This window comes from Rhea pennata, chromosome 34 (genome assembly GCF_028389875.1).
Source record: "Rhea pennata isolate bPtePen1 chromosome 34, bPtePen1.pri, whole genome shotgun sequence".
NCBI classification, from domain to species: Eukaryota; Metazoa; Chordata; class Aves; order Rheiformes; family Rheidae; genus Rhea; species Rhea pennata.
The window spans coordinates 125233-146822 of NC_084696.1; the positions used below are offsets into that span (position 1 = coordinate 125233).

General features: G+C 57.7%; 1 protein-coding gene and 1 non-coding gene across 6 annotated transcripts in view; one reads left to right on the forward strand and one right to left on the reverse strand.

The window, feature by feature from the left end:
- LOC134152856 (zinc finger protein 883-like) overlaps nucleotides 1-20414 on the forward strand; it is a 54813-nt gene extending 34399 nt beyond the window's left edge. The window contains exons 4-7 of one of the 5 annotated variants that reach the window (XM_062598550.1): nucleotides 6983-7331; nucleotides 7416-8042; nucleotides 14743-15347; nucleotides 18497-20414. In XM_062598550.1, coding sequence (XP_062454534.1) covers nucleotides 6983-7331; nucleotides 7416-8042; nucleotides 14743-15347; nucleotides 18497-19906 — 2991 coding nt within the window. In that variant the 3' untranslated portion in view covers nucleotides 19907-20414. Of the gene's footprint in view, nucleotides 1-6982; nucleotides 7332-7415; nucleotides 8043-14742; nucleotides 15348-15408; nucleotides 16571-17268; nucleotides 17315-17895 lie in introns of those variants that run through there. The other 4 variants (XM_062598553.1, XM_062598551.1, XM_062598552.1 and 1 more) reach the window with 4 other exon arrangements.
- On the reverse strand, nucleotides 9998-10079 carry TRNAL-AAG (transfer RNA leucine (anticodon AAG)). Its single transcript has one exon. It is a non-coding gene; the product is annotated as a tRNA-Leu (tRNA).
- Nucleotides 20415-21590: the final 1176 nt, after the last annotated feature.

The following is a 21590-nucleotide window of genomic DNA, read 5'->3' on the forward strand; positions in this document are numbered from 1 at the left end:
AAGGGGAGAATGCTGGAGCAGGGAGGAGGGGCCGGAGAAGCTGGGATATCGCTGGGGGGGGGGGGGGAACCCTGCAGCCAGGCAGGGGAGTTAATCTCTCCATTAAGCATTCGGTCGCCAGGTGGTCGTGGGGAAAACCTATTTTATTGTCCGTGCAACCGTGTAAAACGACAGAAAAGTATGGAAGAGGGCTCAAATGCAGCGCCCGGGCAGGAGCGCTCCTGTGTGGTTCTGTCCCCCCCCCCCCCCCGCCCCAGCGCTAGCTGCCCTCGCACGGAAAATCACGGCTGAGAGTCACCCCGAGGTTTTGCACCCTTTTACCACCCAAGCTGGGAGAGTTGGAGGGCAGCAGGCGCAAAAGGCTTCCCTCGGACCTGAAATAGCCTATGGAGCCCGGGGCGTGCAAGCGCTAAGCCATTGCAGGCCATTGCAGCGGCCTGCATTAGGTATGTATCAGATGGGCCATTTCTGGAAGAAAGGGCAGTTGGCACCTGCGGGGCGGGGTGGTCCGGATAGCAGGGGCGATAAGGTGGATTCCTCCCCCGGGAAAGGGAGAGAGAGAGAGACAAGGCACCGGGGGATTTTCCAGCAAGGCAGAGCAGCGTGGTCCGTGTGCAAGGCCCTGCTCAGGCTCCTCTCTGCAGCTTTGCTGTCTGCCCCGCTCTCCGTGCTCTCTCCAGCTCCCATATTTATTCCTTTAGAGCTTCCCCTTCCCGAGTTTGCCCCTCACCGGGAGATGCAGGACCTGGCTGCACGGCAGCGATGCTACTTTTTCCCTTTGAAAGATTTGCGGATGCAGACTCGCTCTCCCAGGCTTGTCCTGAGGTTTTTCCAGGAGAACTAGCTCTTTGGGGCACTTTCTCCAGCAAGTGAAGGTCTCTGGCCCCGTTACAGAGGATAACACAAGTGTTTGGTGATGACCACATGCATTTCTGTCTCTTCACTACAGCAGAGTGCTTTGGCCCGAATCACCGGTTGCGTTATGCCAGTATCCCTGGTTTATCTGAATAAGGTTTCAGCTCACAAGTCCAACTACCCTCCCCTCCCCAGAGAGGGGGAAGCAAGGAGTTATGGATCATGCAGGATGAGGCAATATCTTTAACACATGAGAAAGAAAATGAAGTGGGACCTGGGGCAGGTGGCATCTGCACTCTGCCTCACGCATAGCTGAGGTTGGAGGATGCTCACGGCCCCTCTCCCATCCCAGGATCTACTTTCCCCTGTGGAACAGACGCAGAAATCTCCCTTCTCCCCTGCCCCTCTCCCATCCCACCTCCAAACATCTGTGAGGAGAAGGAGGACAGGAAGGGAAAAAGGTTGGTTGGAACCATAAATTGGTTCCGGATTTTCGGTGTCTGCAAACCCTCCGTCTTGTTCCTCTTCTGCCTCCCTCCCCTCCCCCTGAACGTGGCTCTTTTCTTTTCTTTTCTTTTCTTTTCTTTTCTTTTCTTTTCTTTTCTCTTTCTGGGAGGGCCTGATGGTTTGATTAGTTTTAGGCTAGTGCCTGGCCCTAAAAAGATTGGCAAAAGATCCCTCTGCCCTTGGAAATCTCTGCTTTATGGACTATTTCACCCCTTCCAGGAGGCTAACATAAGGATGGTGAAGCAGGACGTTTGTGTCTCATGTGTAATGGGCACAGTAGCACAGATTTTTTTCACTAGGTAAAAATGAGGCAGCAATGATTTAGGATCCAGACAGGGCAGAAACATCCAACGAATGCTTGCTCTGCAGCAGGAAAAAGCTGAGAATGGGGAGTGAAGAAACCAAAGTCTAAACCATTAGTAACCAGCTTATTTGGGCAATAGGAAGAATACCAGTTTAGTGAATAAAACCAGGGTTTTTAAAGATGGTTTTTAAAAGATGGATGAGGCAGGTAATTAAATTAATAATAAAAAATGAGAATTTTATGAAAAATATCTAATTAAGAATTGCTTAGTCTTATGTGGACACACTATTTTATGCAGCTTTAAGTGGCTGAGTTGATGTGGAGATGTTTAAGTGGAGAGTTGATTAGCCCTATACCTAATGAATATATATCGCACCGTGAGTGGTACCCAGTATAGGCTGCTACCTGCGCGTCTTGAGGTGCTTTGTGGTACTCTGCTCCCGATTCGGGTTTCCTGCATGCTGCAGAACTGCAGGAGGAAAATCTCATGGATAGGCAGCACGGCATGGAAGTTTTGCCTCTCTCTGGAGTGATACAAGGTTATTCTGGGGGGAGGGGGAGTCCTTTTTTTGGCCCATTTTTGCACGGGTGCCCGGTGTAACAGGTTCAGTGCTGTCAGCCTCGGCGGTGCTGCCCCGCAAAGCTCCTGCCATCGAGGGTGCTAAAGAAAAACTACATTTGTAAAGACAAACATTGGCCCAGGATTTTCTTTCTTTCTTTTTTTCCTTTTTTTCCCCCTCCACAAAAAAATCCCAGCTCAGTGTCAGATGAAGTCAGATGAAGAAGGTGCTAATGAAAACAAGCAGCACAAAATACCTCTCCCCGCCCAGGGCGCTTTGAAAGCTCTGTTATCAACGCAGCAGATTTCAGATCGTTTTCTGTACTCGGGGCATTTGAGCAATGCATTTTCTTTTTGTTTGAAAAAAATAATTGTGGATAGAACGGAAATGTGTATTTTTAAGGATCCGTTCGCTTACGCGGGGCATACTTCCTCAGGAGCGAGTAACTCTGCGGTTTGGAAGAGGGTGCGCTGGGGACGCGTGCGAGCGCGGCCGGACCTTTGAGAGCGAAGGGCAGCTTCAGCGTTGCAAATTGTGCCGGGCTGGAGCAGTTTGCTGTCTAGCACTGCTTCACTTCAAAGCCCGCATTAAACACATGCGCAAATCTCTGCATTTCAAGCCTGCCTCTGAAAGGAAAAAGTTGCTTTGCAAACGGATCCACCTTCCCATTTGAGGTTAAGTGAATTGAGGAAAGTTAGCGTTGTCCCCCCACCCCCTCCTCCCCCGCCTTTAATCTGGATGTTTTTGTTGTCAGACCGGAGATGTAGGAATTAAATTATTATTGGGATGCCGAGATTAGGATCGGAACAGCAGCAGCCGTATCCTAAAGGAGGGGAGGCAGCTGCGAACTTGCAGCCGCAGGCTGACACGCGGTTTTGTTTCCAGACGGGCTTTTCGCCTGTTAATTTTTGTTTGTTTGTTTTTTTTTTTTTTTTTTTTTTTCTTTCTTTCCTCCCGGGGCAGGGCGGATTTGGGTGGCTCGGGGACCGCGGTTCCCAGCTTGCGCGTCTCCCAGTCGCTCCGCTTTTGCTGCTCGCCGAGACGTTTCGCCGCCTTCCTCCGGGCACCCGAGGTTGGGGGCAGCTCGCTCTTGGGCACCGCGGGGGCTGAGGTCGCTGCCCGCCTGGAAAAGCGCCTTTTCCACCACCATCACCCCCCCCAACCCCGCGCCAAAAAAAAAAAAAAAAGAAAGCCCCCTCCAACGAGGCTGCTCCTCTCCTCTCGCCGCGAGCAGGGTTCGGGGCTGGCCCCGCCACCACCCCCACCTCCTGCAGCCGGGCAGGGAGGTGGGTCCCGTCTCGTCCCGTCCCGTCCCGTCCCCCCGCCTCGCAGACGCCTCCCCGCCGCGGGGCCGCCCCGGGGCGGCGGCGGGCGACCAGGTAACGCGGAGCGGCGCGGGGCCGCGGTGATGGTCGCCGGCGCCCGTCCCGGAGCGGTGCGGGGCCGCCCCGGCGCAGGCGGCGGCTGGCGGAGCCGCTGAGGACGGGGGTTTTTCTTGCCTCCCTCCCAGGCTGCGGAGCCCCGCCGAGCCGCCCTGGCGCCGGAGATGGCCGCGGCCGAGCCTGCCCAGGTAGGGACTGCCTGGCCGCGGGGGCAGGAGGCGGCGGGGGTGGTGGTGGTGGTGGGGGTGGGGACACACGGACCCTGCTCTGGGGGCTCAGGCTTGGGGGCTGGTTTGCTATTTTCCTCTTTTCCAGGTGCCCGAGGCTTTTGAAGAGGTGACCGTTCTCACCGCTGATGCGCACTGGGCTCTGCCGGACCCTGGGCAGAGAAACCACCCGGCCGCGCTTGCAGGTACGGAATGGCTCTGCCCCGCTTGGGGCATCTTCCACCTCTCCCCAGCCACTGCAGAAAAGGGCTCATCTTCCTGGGGGCAAAACCCAGGGCCGCTTCCCTCCCCCTCCTCTGGCACTGCTGTTCCCAGGGTGCATTCCTCAATAATCCTCTCAGTCCCAGTTTCAGGGGACAAGGATGCCGGAAAGAAATGCTGTCCTTTGGGCTTCCTTTCGCCGCTTCGCAGGTAGCGTATCCGCTGGGGAGCTTTCACCGTGGGGCTTCCAGGCTTCCCCGGGTTCGGGATCCCTGCTGCAATTGCTTTACTGTGTTTGCTCTTCCACGCTCAACGTTCCCGGGGTGAGTGTCTGCAGCGTGGAAGTAAAACGATGCATGTGGCCAGCAAGCTAGGAACCGAAAGGAGCTCTGACCCAGGAGATAGCTGAAAGCTCTGGAAGAAGGAGTCAGCCCTCAGTGGGGCTGGGCTCTGCTGGGATGGGCAGAGCTCATGGAGCTTCCCTGGATCACTCTGTGCATGATGTTTGCTCCAGTAATTATGCATTTTTTTTAAATAATATAAAGCAAGAATCAGTCTCCTAATTTCTACTTGGCTGAGAACTCAAGAGTTGAAGTGGCTAAGCCCTAACTACAGTCCTGTCTCCCTCCTGCCCCACAACCCTGACGGGGTGTGAGCAGCATTAATTGGCTTTTGCATGGGGTATGTTCCTTAGGCATCCATCTAGCTGCCGTGCGGGCTCTGAGCATCCCACCCTGGGCACGTGGATTCCCTTCTCCCCCCCCTCAGGTTGGCTTGTACCAGAGCACCATGGGCAAAAACGCTCTGTCAGCCCTGAGCTGAGTTAAAACACAGCTGTGGGTGTCCCCTAGCAGTAGGGATGCGCTGCTGGGAAACTGGGACTCGGAGCCTTGGACTCTCCTTAAGTCGAGGAGCTCCAGGCTTGCAGTGCCCTCTCCTGACAGGTCCTGCCTGCTCACCCGCCCTGGGACCTTCTCAAGGATGGAGCTGGCTCCAGGCTCCTCCTGCCAGGATACACGAACTGCAGGTCCAGGAGGGGAGCAGGCACGATGGGAATGTGATTCCAGGCTCCAACTTAGAGCACTCCAAAGGGCAAGGAAAGCCCTGGGGTTCTGGCAGACACTGTACGTGTTTTGCTGCAGGCAGTGATGGGATAACGGCAGGCACAGCCCTGATTTTGCTGGCTGCTTCTTGGTTCCTTTCCAAGGAACCAAGAAGCATCTAGGGAACTTCTGGAGGCTCCAACAGTGGATAATGGGATAGCACTTCACACTTTCAAATGTGCAACTTGCTGCTCTTTGCATAGCGCCGCTCACCCCCACATCCTGAGCAGCATTTCTTCACTCGTGTGCCCGTAGCCCTTCTGCAGCGTCCTGCTCTTGAAGGAGATGTTCAGCTGCCTAAGGCCTCCGATTTGCCAGGACGCTGCCCCTTAACCTGTGCGCGTGGCCTGTGCACGTTGCTCCTGGCAAAGAGGTTTATCTCAAAGGACAGTAATGGGGTTGGTTGCTCGTGCTAGATGCCCCAAGCCATGCAGCTGGCAGGCGTGTGTCACGGCCTGGTTTTGTTTCTCTGTTTCTCCAGCCTTCCTTTTCCTCCTGCTCGATACTCCCTGAATCTTTTCCAATGGACAGCCTCTACGTTTCTCAACTGCTCTCACTGTCATTGGGCTTTTCTTGGAAAGTGGCTTTGGGGCTCGTTGCTCTCTGGTTCAAGCTTCTTTTCCCTGGGACATGCAGTTGCCTTCTGCATCACCTGGAAGTCTCTTGAGTGATGAGGGTCCGGTTGTAGATGTTCTCAGCAAACCCTTCTGGGATTGAATTCTGCCCTCCTCGGAGAGCTCTGAGCATCTGGATTTTTTCTGTTTTGAAGAGGTCTGAGTTTTAAGGTCACAGCTACCTTTCCCGTAATGAGACATCACACACGTCCGTAATCTGCCCAGTAACCCATCACCGCTGTCTACCTGAGCAGGCTTCCCGGTGTACAGCCCTGACCTGCTTGCTCGGCTGGAACAAGGAGAAGAGGCCTGGATCCCAGACATCCAGAGCTCTGAGGACGAGGAACCGGCAAGACCCGTCCTGAGACTGTGGGCAAGGAAAAGAAAACGGTGGAAAACCTACCGAGACCCCGGGAGTTCCTCCGGCTCCAATTCCTCTCACTCAAGTAAGGGAATTACCTTCTATCCCAACCCTGAAGCGCTCGTGAGGGCACAGCCCCATGGTGGACATCGCACCTCACCTCCAGCAAGCAGGATCTCCAGCTCCATGCTGGAAGTGTGTGTAGCTGGGAAGGAGGGTGCAGGAGCTGGAAAGCCACAGGGACCCATTAGGCACTGGCAGCCAAAAATAGCCAGTTTTGGTATCTCCTGGAAGAGGTGATCTGCTTCCCATGGGTAAACTTACCCAGATATATAAGATGTGGCAGGAACTCCCTGCTCTTATTGTGCTTCTCTCCATCCCTACTCCAGCTTCCCCCCCCCCTCGAATATTCAGGCTGGGGTAGAGGCCAAATATCTTCCTTTTCTTTCTTTCCTCCCCCCCCCCTTTTTCTCTAGGGGAAGAAAATATGTGGGCTTTATCCCTTTGTTCCCATCTGCCTTTTGTTGTTGTTTTTGTTTTGTTTCTGCTTCCTCCACCCTCTTCTCTGTGGTTGCTTTTCTCCCCTGCACGGGAAGTGACTGGTTCTTCTCCCTCTGTCCCAGCAGGTGACGGGTCGGAGAGCGAGACGGATGACGAAGGTTCCCAGCAAGAAGATGGAGAGCGAGGGGAGCTGCACGGCGTGGCCGCGAGGAAATCCAGAGGAGGCATCTCCCCGGCCAGTGAGAGCTACCAACAGAAAAACCACTCGGGAAGGAGATCGGCTTCCTCCAGCCACGGTGGGAAAAAACATGGTTTCAAGAGCCAGTCAAGAATACACCTGGGGCAGCACAAACACGCGTGCAACAAGTGCGGGAAAAGCTTCAGCCGCGGCTCGTCCCTCAATCGGCACCAGAGGGTCCACGTGGGGGAAAAACCCTTCACGTGTTCTACCTGCGGGAAAAGCTTTGCGTGTGACTCCACCCTTAAAAGCCACCAGAAAACCCACTCTCACGAGAAACCCTACAAATGCCTCAGTTGTGAGAAAAGCTTCGCGTCCACCAAGTCTCTCAAAAAGCATTGCAAGGTCCACCTGGAGAACGGGGCCTACCAGTGCTCCGAGTGTGGGAAAACCCTCACCTCCAATTCAGCTCTTATTGTCCACCGGAGGATACATACAGGGGAGAGGCCCTATAGTTGCCCTGAGTGTGGGAAAAAATTCATGGCTAAAAAGTCCCTCAATAAGCATCGGAAGAGCCACACGGAGGGCGCGATCTTCACGTGTCCGGACTGCGGGAAAAAACTCACTTCAAACTCGACCCTCATCATCCACAGGCGAATACACACCGGGGAGAGACCCTACCAGTGCCCCGACTGCGGGAAAAGCTTCATGGCCAACAAGTCGCTCAGCAAGCACCGGAAGAGTCATATGGAGGAGGAAACCTATAAATGTTCTCAGTGCGGGGAGATTTTCACAAAGAACTCGGCCTTCGTGGCCCACCTCAGGACCCACAGAGGGGAGCCCCCCTACCCCTGCCTCGACTGCCAGGAGGCCTTCTTCGACAGCTCGTCTTTTAACAAACACCGGAAAAAGCACTTGGTAGAGAAACCCTATCAGTGCCCGGAGTGCGGAATAGGCTTCACCGTTCACTCTGCCCTCATCCTTCACCAGAAGAGCCACGTGGGACCCAGGCCCCACGTGTGTCCTGACTGCGGGAGAGCCTTCCGGGAGAACACGACTCTCCGGAGACACCAGCGGATCCACACGGGCGAGAAGCCCTATCAGTGCTCTTACTGTGAGAAAAGCTTTCGGGCTAGCTCCACCCTCATCATCCATCGGAGAATCCACACCGGAGAGAAACCCTACAAATGCACCAAATGCACAAAGTGCTTCACGTCCAGCTCTTCCCTCATGAAGCACCGGCGGACTCACCTACGGGACGAGGCTCTCATGGGCCCCGTGAGTCACGGTGAGTGACTCGATGAGTGACTCCTTTCAGGCCACCTTTGGATACCCATCCCAGAGACAGTGCCCTCCCACCAGGTCCCATCCATCTGCTCGCCAGTGTGAACTTTGTTTCCGTCTGTCCCTTACTCAGAAACCCCAGATGTAGAGGAGATGCCCTCACGCGTTTTTTTTTTTTAATTTGTATGGTAGTGGGCAGGGGAACGGAAATTGGCTATTATTAGGGAAATTTGAGGACGGAAAGAAAGAAGGGCCCAGCCCAACTCATTGCAAAATGAGATATTGTAGATACATTGAGTGTCTGTCATCAAAACCAATGTTAACACCTCCAGAGGAGGTCACTGACGGGCTTTAAAACAAGCTGGTTGGTTTTTGAAGCTGAAGGAGGTGGCTGTGATTTGGGTGGGGGATGTCTGCAGGGCTGGGGCCTTGTGGAGGGATGAAATGACTTTGCCAGAGCTCATTGGCTTGAGAAATGCTTGTGGAGGCTGAAGAGGCCGGTGGTTCTTAGCCCGTCTCACAGGAACCACTGCTCCCCAGCTGTCCCCCCACTGCTCCTTCCTTTTCTTGGTCCTGAAATAATGAGTCTTCAAAAAACCCCACTGGGACACCCCAGTCTCCATGTGTGGATCACCTAAAAAAACTCAGCGCCAAAGGTCTAAACCACAGCATTGCTGGCTTCCGAGAAGCGCCGTTCACTGCTTCCCATCCTTCCAACTCAGATGTGGGGAAGCTCTGAAGAAGAGCTGCTCTTGGTCGCCTCATCGTGTAGTTGTGCTGAAAAAAACCTCTTGTTAACTTCCCATCTAAGAATATTTAACTTTGCAAGAAAGCCCGTGCAAGCCAGCCCTGCGACCAAGGGAGCCTGGACATTTGGTCTGTTGGATCTCTTGTTTTGATGGGACACGGTGCCAGATGTCTCTGGAAAAGTCTTTCATACGCAGATGTCGCCTTTTATGATTTCCCTGCTGTACTCACTGTGTCTTATTTGATTTTTATACTGCTGTGTTCAAAATACACTGCACTGAATTTGGCGCAAATAGGACACCCTAAGTCATGGCTTATTTGTGAATTTTCTTGCTTTTAAAAAGGTGCAATAAAGTGGAACTGGGTTTCCTGGCGTGCAAAATCTTTATCAGGAGACAACACGTGTTATTTTTTCTCTAATGGGACGGCACTGCTGAAAAAAGCTGCTTTAAACGTTTGCTAGTCACAGTTTACAGTGACTGAGCTTGTGTTCAATTTTTTCTCCTTTGCTTCTTGAAGCATCGTACGTAACTGGTTCTGCCCATGCAAGTCCAGATTCCGCCGGGCGATGGGATCTTCAGGACGTGGAGATGCTGTGCTCAAGGCCTGGAGACTCCCGCTCGGCAGTGATCCAGGCACTTCCCGGTGCCAGCTCTGCGCTTCCCGGTGCCAGCTCTGCCCTAAGCGGGAATTGGGCACCTTAAAAGGTGGAGGGAAGAGTTGGGAGAGTCATTTCTCTTGCACACAGCTTGCGTTCCTCTCCGTTGCTGGATCACGCAGGTTTGTCTTCTCCAGCTCCAGCTTCCTTGTGCCTGCGACGGGGGCTTTCCCCCAGCCTTGGTTTCCAAGGTCCAGCCTCGTGGGTCACGGAGGTTTGTCTTCTCCAGCTCCAGCTTCCTTGTACCTGCGATGGGGGGCTTTTCCCCAGCCTTGATTTCCAAGGTCCAGCCTCACGTTAAAACTTCTTTTTCCAAGAGGAATTCCCTGTCTATCAACTTCTGTCCCTTGGGAGCAGCACCGAGAAGAGCCTCCAGTCTCCTTTCTCCATGGTGCTCTCCCATGTTGGTCCCAGAGATGGACGCAGCAATCCAGATGTGGCATCGACCAGCGCTGCTGCGAACACAGAAGTGTCTCAATCCCTCCCGCTGCCTTCTCAAGTGCCTAAAAGGGACCTGGCAGCGGTGGGATTCGAACCCACGCCTCCGAAGAGACTGGAGCCTTAATCCAGCGCCTTAGACCGCTCGGCCACACTACCTTGGTGAGAGAGGTTTGGCTCGCTGCAGAACGCAACACAGAAAACGTGTGCAAAACTTATTCTGCTGTGTTTTTAAGGGGCTTGTGGGAAAGAACAAAACTGCTTAGGGGATATTCTGGGGGAGGACTAAAAGTGGGGAAAGGGAGGGATCAGCATGGACTGCGGAGGAGCAAAGAGGAGGGAAGGGGGATAGAAGAGGGTGGCGGTGCTTAAGCAAGGGGCACATCTCGTGTGCCTGAGCTCTGCATCCGGTCTTCGGTCTCGCTCGCTCCAGCAGTCTATCCCGTATTCTTATTAAATCCTTTTTTTTCCTCCAGGTAAAAAATCATTTTTTTCCCCCCCAGCAGCTGTCTTTGGCCCTTGGCCCCTGCTCCGGCCGCACCGGCCTCGCAGCAGCCCCTCGACGGACGCTGCCCGCACGAGCTGCCTGCTGGCCCCAGCGCGCCCGGCTTCTCCCGGCTGCGGCTCTCCCCTCTCCGGGGCCGCGTCCTGCCCAGGGCTCGCAGCTGCTCTCCGGCCGTGCCCGGTGCTCTCCGTGCGGGCGGCGTTTGCAGCCGGAGCTCGGAAGCTTTGGAGCCCGGAGGCTGCGGGGCTGCGCGGCGCCGCCGGGGCCGGCTGCGGGCGGGGGCTGCGGGCCGGCCCGGCCCGGGGCGGGGTGGGGTGGGGGGGGGGACACGCGGGAAGGGGCGGGCGACGGGCAGGAAGGGGCTGGGGCTGCCGGAGCCGAGAACAAAGCGGAGCCCGGGCAGCCGCGGGGCGGGGGGCGGGCGGCGATGCGGCGGCGGCGGCGGCCCGGGCCGCGGGCGGAGCCTCGCCGGGGGGCAGCGGGTCCCCTGCAGCGGCCCGGGGCTGCCTACGGCTCCCCCTGCACCGGCCCGGGCTGGGTGCGGGCCCTCCGGCACCTCTCCAGGTGGGTACGGGTGTCCCCTCTGCACCGCCCCCGTGATGGGTGCGGGTCCCTCTGCACCGTTCCTGCTCGATACAGACCCTCCGGCACCTTTGGGGACGGGTGCGGGTCCCCCTGCACCGTTCCTGCTCGATACGGACCCTCTGGCACCTTTGGGGATGGGCGCGGGTCCCCCTGCACCGTTCCTGCCCGATACAGACCCTCCGGCACCTTTGGGGATGGGCGCGGATCCCTCTGCACCGTTCCTGCTCGATACGGACCCTCCGGCACCTTTGGGGATGGGCGCGGATCCCTCTGCACCGTTCCTGCTCGATACTGACCCTTCGGCACCTTTGGGGACGGGTGCGGATCCCCCTGCACCGTTCCTGCTCGATACGGACCCTCCGGCACCTTTGGGGATGGGCGCGGATCCCTCTGCACCGTTCCTGCTCGATACGGACCCTCTGGCACCTTTGGGGATGGGCGCGGGTCCCCCTGCACCGTTCCTGCTCGATACGGACCCTTCGGCACCTTTGGGGACGGGTGCAGGTCCCTCTGCACCGTTCCTGCTCTATACAGACCCTCCGGCACCTTTGGGGATGGGCGCGGGTCCCCCTGCACCGTTCCTGCTCGATACGGACCCTCTGGCACCTTTGGGGATGGGCGCGGGTCCCCCTGCACCGTTCCTGCTCGATACGGACCCTCCGGCACCTTTGGGGACGGGTGCGGGTCCCCCTGCACCGTTCCTGCTCGATACGGACCCTCCAGCACCTTTGGGGATGGGTGCGGGTCCATACCCCGGGTGGGCATGGGTGGCATACCCACCATGCAGGTGGCTCCCTGCACCTTTCAGGCTGCATATGGACCCCTGGGCACCTTTGGGGATGGGTGCGGGCACTCTGACACCTTTTGGGGTAGATATGGGCCCTCTTGAACTGGCCTGGGTGGGGCATGGGCTCCTCCGGTGTGGGGACAGGGCAGTGGGGACATGTCACCCCCAGGACTGCGAGGTCCTGAAGGAAGGCAGGTGATGGCCAACCGTTCTCCATCACCTTTAAGATTTTCTTTAATTCCTAAATTTGATACAGTCTCCTTACATCCATCCTATCTGCAGAAGTATTGCTTCTTTGAGTAGCTTGTAGAGCAGCCGGAGCCAGGCTTTTGGAGGTACTCAGCGAGACGATGAGAGGAAATGGGCACAATTGCAAGACATGAAATTCTGATTAAATATGGGGGGGGGGGAGGGTTAAATCCTTCACCCTGAGGATGGTCAAATATTGGGACAGAGGCACGAGAGATCCCCACCTTCGGAGATACTCAGCTCTTGGCTGGACACAAACCTGAGCAACCTGATCTAGGTTTGAAGTCGAAAGATTTGCCCTAGTCACTGTCCACCCCCCACAAAGGGCGCTGGTGGGTAGGGAGCAGTATACATCTGAATTTCCTGTTGCTCTGGGATCCTTGGAAAAGCATCCAGTGTTTCTTTGCAGTAGATGCATTGTATCTACCGTACAACGGAGCCTGGATATTTTGTGTTACTTTATTTCCAATAGTACCACTGAACCCAGAAGGAGAGGGAAAGGAAAACCGTGGAAGCTAGCATTTAAAAAACAAATTTTTACAAGAGCAAAAGTCATGAGTGAGGTCCAAATTTTCAGCACCAGCTTGCCTTCAAATAAGATTTCCCTTCAGAAACACTCTCTGCTCTTCCATTATTCCCCAGTGTTTGATTTTAGAGGCCTCTTTCCTGGAAGGGAGCTTGTAAAGTCCCTTGGCGATCTGCTTATGGCAAGACATGGACCACGAAAGATTCGGGAAGGGTGAAAAGGAGATGGAGATGTGATGGCAAAAAACCTTTTTGAAGTCTCTACCTTTTTCTTTTCTAGCGCTAATGGGCTGCTGTGTCTTCCTCTGGAATAACCAAGTGTCCTGAAACAGCAGAAAAGAGATGGCTACTGTGAAACTGGCTCAGGTAGGCAACTTAATGGGGTGCGTTTCGGGGTTCCCTCTGGAGATGGGAGAGGAAACAAGCAGGATATAAAGAGTGATGATGTGCAGGAAAACAAAATACATCTCTTTGACAAGAACGTTTTTATATTAGAGCAGAAAATCAGACATTTCGGAAAAGGAAACATCTGTTGGGGTTTCATCCCTGCCTCTTGCTTGGAGGTTTTGTTTCAGGTCCATGAGTCTCCTCCTCACCCACCCCATCTCCTGGGAGGAAAGGCAAGCCCTTGCTTCTCCATCTGAAGGCTGTGTGCTTGCTTGGTTACTTGGGACAGGCTAGAGCAGCTTTGCTTCTTCCTCTCCCAGGACCTCTGGTTTTTGGTTCTTCTCCCTCTTAAATGGTGGGGCTGACACTGAAAGGAAGGTCCCTTGCTCTTCCAGGAGCCCATGACCTTTGAGGAGGTGGCTGTGCATTTCACCAAGGAGCAGTGGGCCCTGCTGGACCTGGGGCAGAGAACTCTCTACGTGGACGTCATGCTGGAGAACTACGAGAACGTGACGTCACTGGGTAAGGAGGCCTGTGCCTTGGAGCACCAGGAGCCACGAGCTCTCTGAAGCTCTTGCTTGGGGCCTTTATGTTCTGGCTGCTCTCAGTTTTCAGATGGATTGAGCTCTGCAGTGCTCGGGAGTGAGACAGATCATCTCCTTGACGCTCTTCCTGTGAGACAGAATGAGAAGGAACATTTTGGGGAAATCTTCTCTTTGATATTTTTTCCAAGTGGATAGAGATATCTTCCTTTCCTATGAGGATGTTTACCTGAACTAGCCCCATCCCGAAGACTGGCTTTGGCCTGTGCAGGTCAAATGTTCAGTGTTTGCCTTCTGTGGGAGCTGGGTGGAAGAATCATGTTCGCGTGGACACCCGTAGAGCCCAGGTAGCCAAGCTGGCCATATTCCCATTCTCAGGCTGGGGAAAGGTTAGAATCCTTTTAATTTTACAAATACTCTGCAATTCGGAAGTCACTCATGCTATTACCTCCCGGTTTCACCCTCTGGACCAGGCTTTCCCACTGCCAAACCAGACTGGCTCACCCAGATGGAAGAGGGGGAAGAGCTCTGTATCCTTGATCTTCAAGACACGGAGAAAAAAGGAACTCTATGCAGCCGACACGCAGGTGAGGATACGGGGCCTTGGACGCAGACCGTGGTGGTCTACGTCAGCACAAACTCTTGTGCCCTGTCAAACACATGCCAGGATTTTAGCCAAAATGTGACGTGTCCTACTACGCGATACAGTTCCACCAATCCTGCCTGGAAATTAGAAGACGTTTCCTCTCCGTTGACTTCCCATTCTTCTGTCCTTGAGAAACCATGGAAATAGAGTTGCTGAAACCCTCAGGCAATTTCCCCAATTCATTAATTTGGACATTAGATTTTTTACTCCTTCCCCCAGATATAATTTCTGCCTGGCCTAAGAAATAACCTGTCTGGCTTCCCCGTGTCATGCAGGTGCTGGGAGAGACAGGGAGCTTGAGGAGGAGGGTACCCAAACCCACCGTCCTGAGCAGGCGAGAGTGCCTCCAACGCCAGTGCTGATGTCGGAAGGGAAGACTGCCGGGAGCGCCGGTCAGGCAGGAGCCTGTGGGAGCCAGCGGAGTCCAGTAACGGCGAAGATGGAGAGGAGAGCGGCTCGCGGTTGGGGAGGTGATGACTACCTCGGAGAAGCACCGGTCCAGGAGGACCTCCGCCTTGCAGACGGATGCACGCTGAACTCCGAATGCGGAGACAAAGCCAGCTCAGCCTTGGGCTTCGTTGCATCTCAAAGAGACGACGCAGGAGAGAAACCGTTTAAGTGCCTTGAATGTGGGAAAAGCTTCATGCGGAGCTCTGACCTCGTCGTGCACCAGAGGACCCACACCGGGGAGAAGCCCTACCAGTGCTCCGAGTGCGGGAAGTGCTTCAACCGGAGCTCCAGCCTCGTGACGCACCAGAGGGTGCACACGGGCGAGAAGATGTACGAGTGCCCCGAGTGCGGGAAAAGCTTCACGCGGAGCTCGACGCTGACGGCCCACCGGAGGACCCACACGGGAGAAAAGCCCTACCGGTGCTCCGAGTGTGGGAAGTGCTTCAGTAAAAGATCAAACCTTATAAAACACCAGAGGCAACACACTGGAGAGAGACCGTATAAATGCCCAGACTGTGGGAAAAGCTTCATACAGAGCTCAGACCTCGTTGTCCATCAGAGAACGCACACGGGGGAAAAGCCCTACCAGTGCTCCCAGTGCGGGAAGTGCTTCAGCGTGCGATCCAAGCTGATCCAGCACCAGCGGGTGCACACGGGCGAGAAGCCTTATACCTGCTCCGAGTGCGGGAAAAGCTTTGGGCAGAGCTCACACCTTTCTGTACACCAGAAAACTCACAGGGGAGACAGATCGGCGCTGCAGGTGTGGAAAGTCATTCAGTGTGAGATCCTGCCGTGCTGAATAGCAGAGTCTGTCCACGGGAGACAGACACGTGGCGCATCTGACGGCAGGAGCGAGTCTCACACGTGCCCTGCGCTTCAATATGCATCTGACAGCGCGTGGGTTTGCGGGGGAGAGGGGGGATACCTGCACGGGTCCCGAAACCGTGCGGCGAAAACGAGACTTTGTTAAAAATGAGTTAGTCCGCACACAAGCACGGCTGTAAATCAGCCTCCAGAGAGGGTGGGTCGGAGAGCAAATACGTGCGCTCGTTGCTGCGCGTAGCGTCGACGCCGGCCGCTTGCTCCGGGCCGCGGGAACGTGGGTGGCAGCACCACGCAGCAGGTCGCCCCGGGCCGGGACAAAGTCCTTGGGGAATGGCTGACGTTCGCATTTCCACCAGGCGGCCGGGTTTTATTTTCCTCTGTATTCCCGGATTATTCCCTGCTGAGGGAGGCGGATTAACTCTCCTCCGGTACAGCGCACAAAGCACTGAAAGTGCCGCTTCCTTATTGCCTTGCAGCCAGGGCCCGCGGCCGCGGTGCTGCAGGCGCCGGCCCTCTCTCGCATCCCCGACCGCCTCCGGACGTCCACCCTCGGCACGGGGCTGCCGGGCGCATGCGGCGCTCGATCCTCCCCGCCGCCGCTGCTAGGGGCAGGACTGCCCAAACAGATCAGGCAAAACCACCGTAGTCCCCTGTAGCGCGGCTGTCAGAAGCCAGCTGAGATGAACACCGGCCCCTGGTTACGTGGTAGGCTCTGAGCGGGTGACACAAACTGTTTGGGGAATTACCCCTGGATCAGGGATAGGAGACACAGAGGAGGGAGCTCGTGGGTGTAGTGCTGAGCTTGGGGTGAGCAGCATGGGTGCAGCAGCCAGGCTGGCAGGGGACCGTCAAGGCACGGAGCCACGCAAGAGCCCTACCCGCCCTAGCCAGGAGTATTTGGCAACCACTGCTCTCCTCCCTGCAAGGCTCCTGCCCAAAGCAGGAGGCCTGAGGAAAGAAGGGGGCACGTCCCGGAGAGCCTCGGCCCAGGGTAAGGCCGCTGCAGGCGGAGCACGCGGCGAAGGAAGAAAAATCGGAGAGCGAGAGCTTCGCCCTCGTCCCTCGCGGCCACGCAGAGGAGTTCGGAGACTTGAGGCTGTTTTTTCACGCCCGCAGGGGTAAATCTGAGAAGGAAGCGAGAGAGGCAGGGTAGGAGCGCTGCGGGCAGGAGACCCCTCCGGGGTGGGGGGGGGGGGGGCAGGAGCCCCCGCTAACGGGCTGGACCAAGCAAGCGGCGCGTTTAGGCCGTCGGGAGAGAAGGAGGGATTCTTCCCGGCTGCTGCCGCTCGAAGCGTTCGCCCCTCGAAGCTTTCGCCCCTCGCTTCTGCCCCCCAGCGCGGCCGGCTCCCACCCACCGTGACCCTACACCCACGAGCGCCTCTTGTTCGGCCCCGCTCCCGCCGCCTCGTCCTGCACCCGCTCCGGCTGGCTCTGCTCCCCGCTGCACGCTCTGTCCCCCCCCCCCCCCGGCCTTTTTGCAGCCCCCTCAACTTTGCCCGCGCAGGTAACGAGGGGAGGAGACGGGGGGGGCAGCGCAGCCCCTGCTCAGCACGTCCCGGCTCACCCCCCCCCCCCCCCCCCGAGGATGTCTGGGTCGGCGGAGAAAGCCCCGCAGCGCGCCGCGGCCCCGCAGCGCCTTCCCGGCTCGCTCCGCGCAGCCCCCGCCGCTCCTTCCTCTGCCCCGCTGCTGCTGCGAGCCGGGCCGGGCCGGGCCGAGCCGAGCCGAGCCGAGCCGCGCCGCGCCGGGGCCGAGCCGCGCCGGAGCGGGGCAGCGCCGGGGCCGGGCGCGCAGGAAGGGGCGGGAGCAGCGCTGAGCGGCCGCGCCTGGAGCGGCCTGAGCCGAGCCGAGCCGAGCCGAGCCGAGCCCGGCGCTGCGCGGGGCCGCGGGCGCAGGTATCGCGGCGGCTCCCGGGGGTGCAGCACAGGGGCGCGGAGGGGAGGCCGGGGGTAGCATCGGGGCAGCGGAGGGGCAGCACCGGGACCCCGGGGCGGGGCTGCACCGGGGACGCGGAGGGGGAGTCCGGGGGCTGCACCGGACCCCGACGAAGCTGCACCGGGAGCAGCGGAGGGGGAGCACGGGGGGCTGCACCGGGACCCCGAGGGGGTTGTACCGGGGGCGCGGAGGGGCAGCCCGGGGGGCTGCACCGGGGGCGTGGAGGGGGAGCACGGGGGGCTGCACCGGGGCAGTCCCGGGACCCGGCGAGGCTGCATCGGGGGCGCGGAGGGGCAGCCCGGGGGGCTGCAGCGGGGGCAGTGGGGGGGCAGCCCGGGGGGCTGCACCAGGACCCAGCGAGGCTGCACCGGGGGTGGCGGAGGGGGAGCCCGGGGGGCTGCACCGGGGCAGTCCCGGGACCCGGAGGGGCAGCCCGGGGGGGCAGCGCGGGGGCCGCTGCGGGGTTCACGCCGGGGGGGGGGGGGGCAGATGAGCCGCCGTCGGGCTTGGCTCGCCCCCCCCCCCCCCCAGGCCATTCCCGGGTCGTGCTTCCAGCGAGCGCTGCCGATTCCAGCCCGCGGAGCAGCCGGCTCGGCCGCGGCATGGAGCGACCCGAAGAGCCCTCGGAGCGGGACGCCCAGGGCAGGCGGCGAGCGGAGGCGCCCGGAGACCCCCTCGGCGGTGAGGAGCCCACCCCTCGGGGGAGGCCGCCCGGCTCCCCGTGCTGCCGGGGCCGTCCTCCCTCGTGCACCCGCCGGCCGGAGCGCGGGTGCGAGGCGGTGCGACTCGTTGCTCTGCGCGTGTCGATCCCCCCTCCCGTACACCGTGACGTTGTTTCCCTTCCAGAAAAAAAAAAAAAAAAAGCTGTTTCTTTTGTCTGTAACCGGGCAGGATGTGTGACGAGGAGGGCGAGGGCAGAGCCGGACCCGCAGCGGGAAGGTGCCGAGCAAGGGGACGGGCCCGGCCCGGGACCCGCGGAACGGGAAGGGGCCGAAGCGAAGGGCGCTCGGCAGGAAGTAGCGCGGGAGAGGGAGCGGAGACCGGGAGGAAACGACGCAGGCAAGGAAGCGGATCAGTCCGGAAACGTAAAGGTCCTCAAGGAATGCAAAGCCCAGTGCAGAACCCCCGCCCGGGAGAAGAAGTACGTGTGCAACGAGTGCGGGAGAAGTTTTGGCCAGAGCTCGAACCTGATCGTGCATCAGCGAATCCACACGGGAGAGAAACCTTATAAATGTCACGAATGCGGAAAATGCTTTAGGCAGAGCTCCAATCTGATCGTGCACCAGAAAACTCACACGGGGGAAAAGCTCTACGAGTGCTCCAAGTGCCAGAAGTGCTTCCAAGACAGGTCGCTGCTCACGCGGCACAAGCGAGTTCACATAGGAGAGAAACCTTTTAAATGCCAACAGTGCGGGAAGAGCTTCATTCACAAATCAAGACTTCTGGTCCACGAGAAGGTACACGTAGGAGAACAAATCTGCCAGTGTCCTGAGTGTGGGAAATGCTTCCGGGAAAAATCAAAGTTCCTTCAGCATCAGAGACGACACATGGGAGAGAGGCGATACAAGTGCTACGAGTGCGGGGAGGAGTTCGGCCAGAGCTCGGACCTCAACGTCCACCAGCGGATCCACGTGGAGGAGAAGCTCTACCAGTGCTCCACGTGCGAGAAGTGCTTCAAGGACAGGTCAACCCTCATCAGACACGAGACAGTGCACACGGGGGAGAAACCTTATAAATGCCACGAATGCGGGAAGAGGTTCACCCGGAGCTCGGACATTATCGTGCACCAGCGAACGCACACGGGGGAGAAACCCTTCGAGTGCTCCGAGTGCGGGAAGAGCTTCAGCCACAGATCCAATCTTTTCCGGCACCAGAGGATGCACACGGGGGAGAAGCCGTACAAGTGCGAAGAGTGCGGGAAGCGATTTGGGCAGAGCTCAGAGCTCATCGTCCACCAGCGAACGCACACGGGCGAGAAGCCCTACCATTGCTCCGAGTGCGAGAAGTTCTTCCGGGGGAGATCGACGCTGTTCAGGCACGAGCGGCTGCACACGGGCGTTAAACCGTACGAATGCACCGAGTGCGGGAAAAGCTTCGGGCAGAGCGGGGACCTCATCGCGCACCAGCGCTTCCACACCGGAGAAAAGCCCTACCAGTGCGCCGAGTGCCGGAAATTCTTCAGTAACAGGTCAAGCCTCGTTCGGCATCAGAGGCTGCACGCGGGGGAGAAGCCCTACAAGTGCCACGAGTGCGGGAAGAGCTTCGGCCAGAGCTCGGACCTCATCGCCCACCAGCGAACGCACACGGGCGAGAAGCCCTACCCGTGCCCGGTCTGCGGGAAGAGTTTCAGCAGGAGATCGAACCTCGTCGTGCACCAGCGAGTGCACAGAGGGGACAGACCCTGCAAATGCCCAAAGTGTGGGAAAAGCTTCCAGGCGGACTCGAATCTCGCCGTGAAGCGGCGCGCGCCGCCGGAAGAGAACGCTCGGCAGTGCCCTGAATGTGCAAAGCGTTTCGAGGCGGGATCGAGCCTCGTTGAGCATCAGCGATAACGCGGGCGAGAGGAGCCCTGCGAGCGCCCCGCAAGCGGGAAGTTCTGGCTGGAGATGAGAAATCGGATACGAAAGCGAGAAAAATCAGTGCTTCTCCTAGGGAAAAGCCTTCCGCTTTGAAGGGTTGCAGACTGCAAAGGCAGGAAAGACCAAACACGCGAATGACCTGAAGTAGGCTGATCAGAGTAAATACTATAATTTGGGGGGCTAATTGTTTCCCCTTACTGTTGCGTTCGCTCAAAGGGCTTCACGTGCTCTGTGTCGGTCCATGACTTGCCCATTCCCGCCCCGCCGGTGAAATCACCTGCTTCCTGGGGTAAAGGCTGGCTGTCATTCCCTCCTCTGCCTTTTAAACCCTTCCTTAAATCCTTTGATATTCTCCAGGCTGAGTCATCTGCCCAGGGCACCATCGGTACCCCAAGACACTGTAGAAATCCGTCTTCCCTTGCACATCCTTCCCTCCCCCAATGTGTATCCAACTGCAATAAAAAAGGCCCTTTATTCCTAAGGAATTGTTTGTTTATCTTTTACTGATTCTGTGATTCTATGATCTTGCATTTTTATGCCATCTAAATAGCTGTACATTAAATTTAGGGTTGCTTCTGGGTTATCTGCTTCTTGCATGGCAGGAAGAAGCTGCTGTTGTAGTAAGTCAAGGTGGGGGAAAAATAGGAAGAGCAGCAGCTCCCACCTTGGCGAAGGTCTCCCCGGATCTCCACCTCTGCCTGTCTTTGGGGGTCGCTCCCCCCTCTGCTCCATCCCCTCTGCTCCGCTCCGTCCGGCTCTGGAACGGCAATCTGAACAGGGCAGGGTCGGCGACACGCTTCTCTAGGAAAAACGGGTTGGTTTTTTTTGCGGGGGGAATTCGTTCTAATAAATTCTTCTTGCCCGTAAGGCGCGGACACATCATAACTCTCCACGTAACTGTACTGACCAAAGAAACGGCACCTGGGAACCTGGGTATCTCGGAGGTGGACTCGTTACCGCTGCAGGAAATCACGGAGGAACGTAGGAAGGGACCCCTGGAGATCAGTTTGCTCGGGACTGCGTCCAGCAGCGTCTCCGAGGACGGAGCTGCCCGCGCTCCGGGCCTCTCTCGGGCTCCCACCACGCATGCCGTGATTTTCTCCCCGATTGCAATGTGGCTTGGTGCCCGCGCCGGAGCCCCTGCAGCCCCACCTGGGTTCCCCACCCTGCCCGTAGGCCCCCCCCTCCCCCCCCCAGCTCTATTTAAGCTCATCCCTGGGGCTTCAGCTTTTTCCTGGCTCCGCTGGAGGAGCGGCTCAGCCCGCGCCTGGCCGCGGACCCCTCCTGCCCGGGTTTCTCCCGCCCTCCGCAGAAATGCCTTTTCCCTCCCCGAGCAGCACCGAGGACCTGGAGCGGACCGGCCATGCAGAGCCCTTTGGGTGGGGGGGGTTATTGACCACTCGATTTCCAGCATCTCCAGCTATTTCCTCTGTGAACTCCAGTGCTGTTAACAGCCTCGTGCGTTTTGCCGAGGTTGCTCCCCTGCAACCTCGCTGTTTCCCCTGGACCAGACCGAGTCTTTCCCTGCCCCGGAGGAGAGAAAGTGAGGGATTCTCGATTCCTATTTTTCACTGGAGCTGGGGCGGGATAGGGAGAGCCGTCTTGGCACAAAGTGCCTTGGAAGATGCGCAAAAAAAAGGAAGAAAAAAAGGGGCCC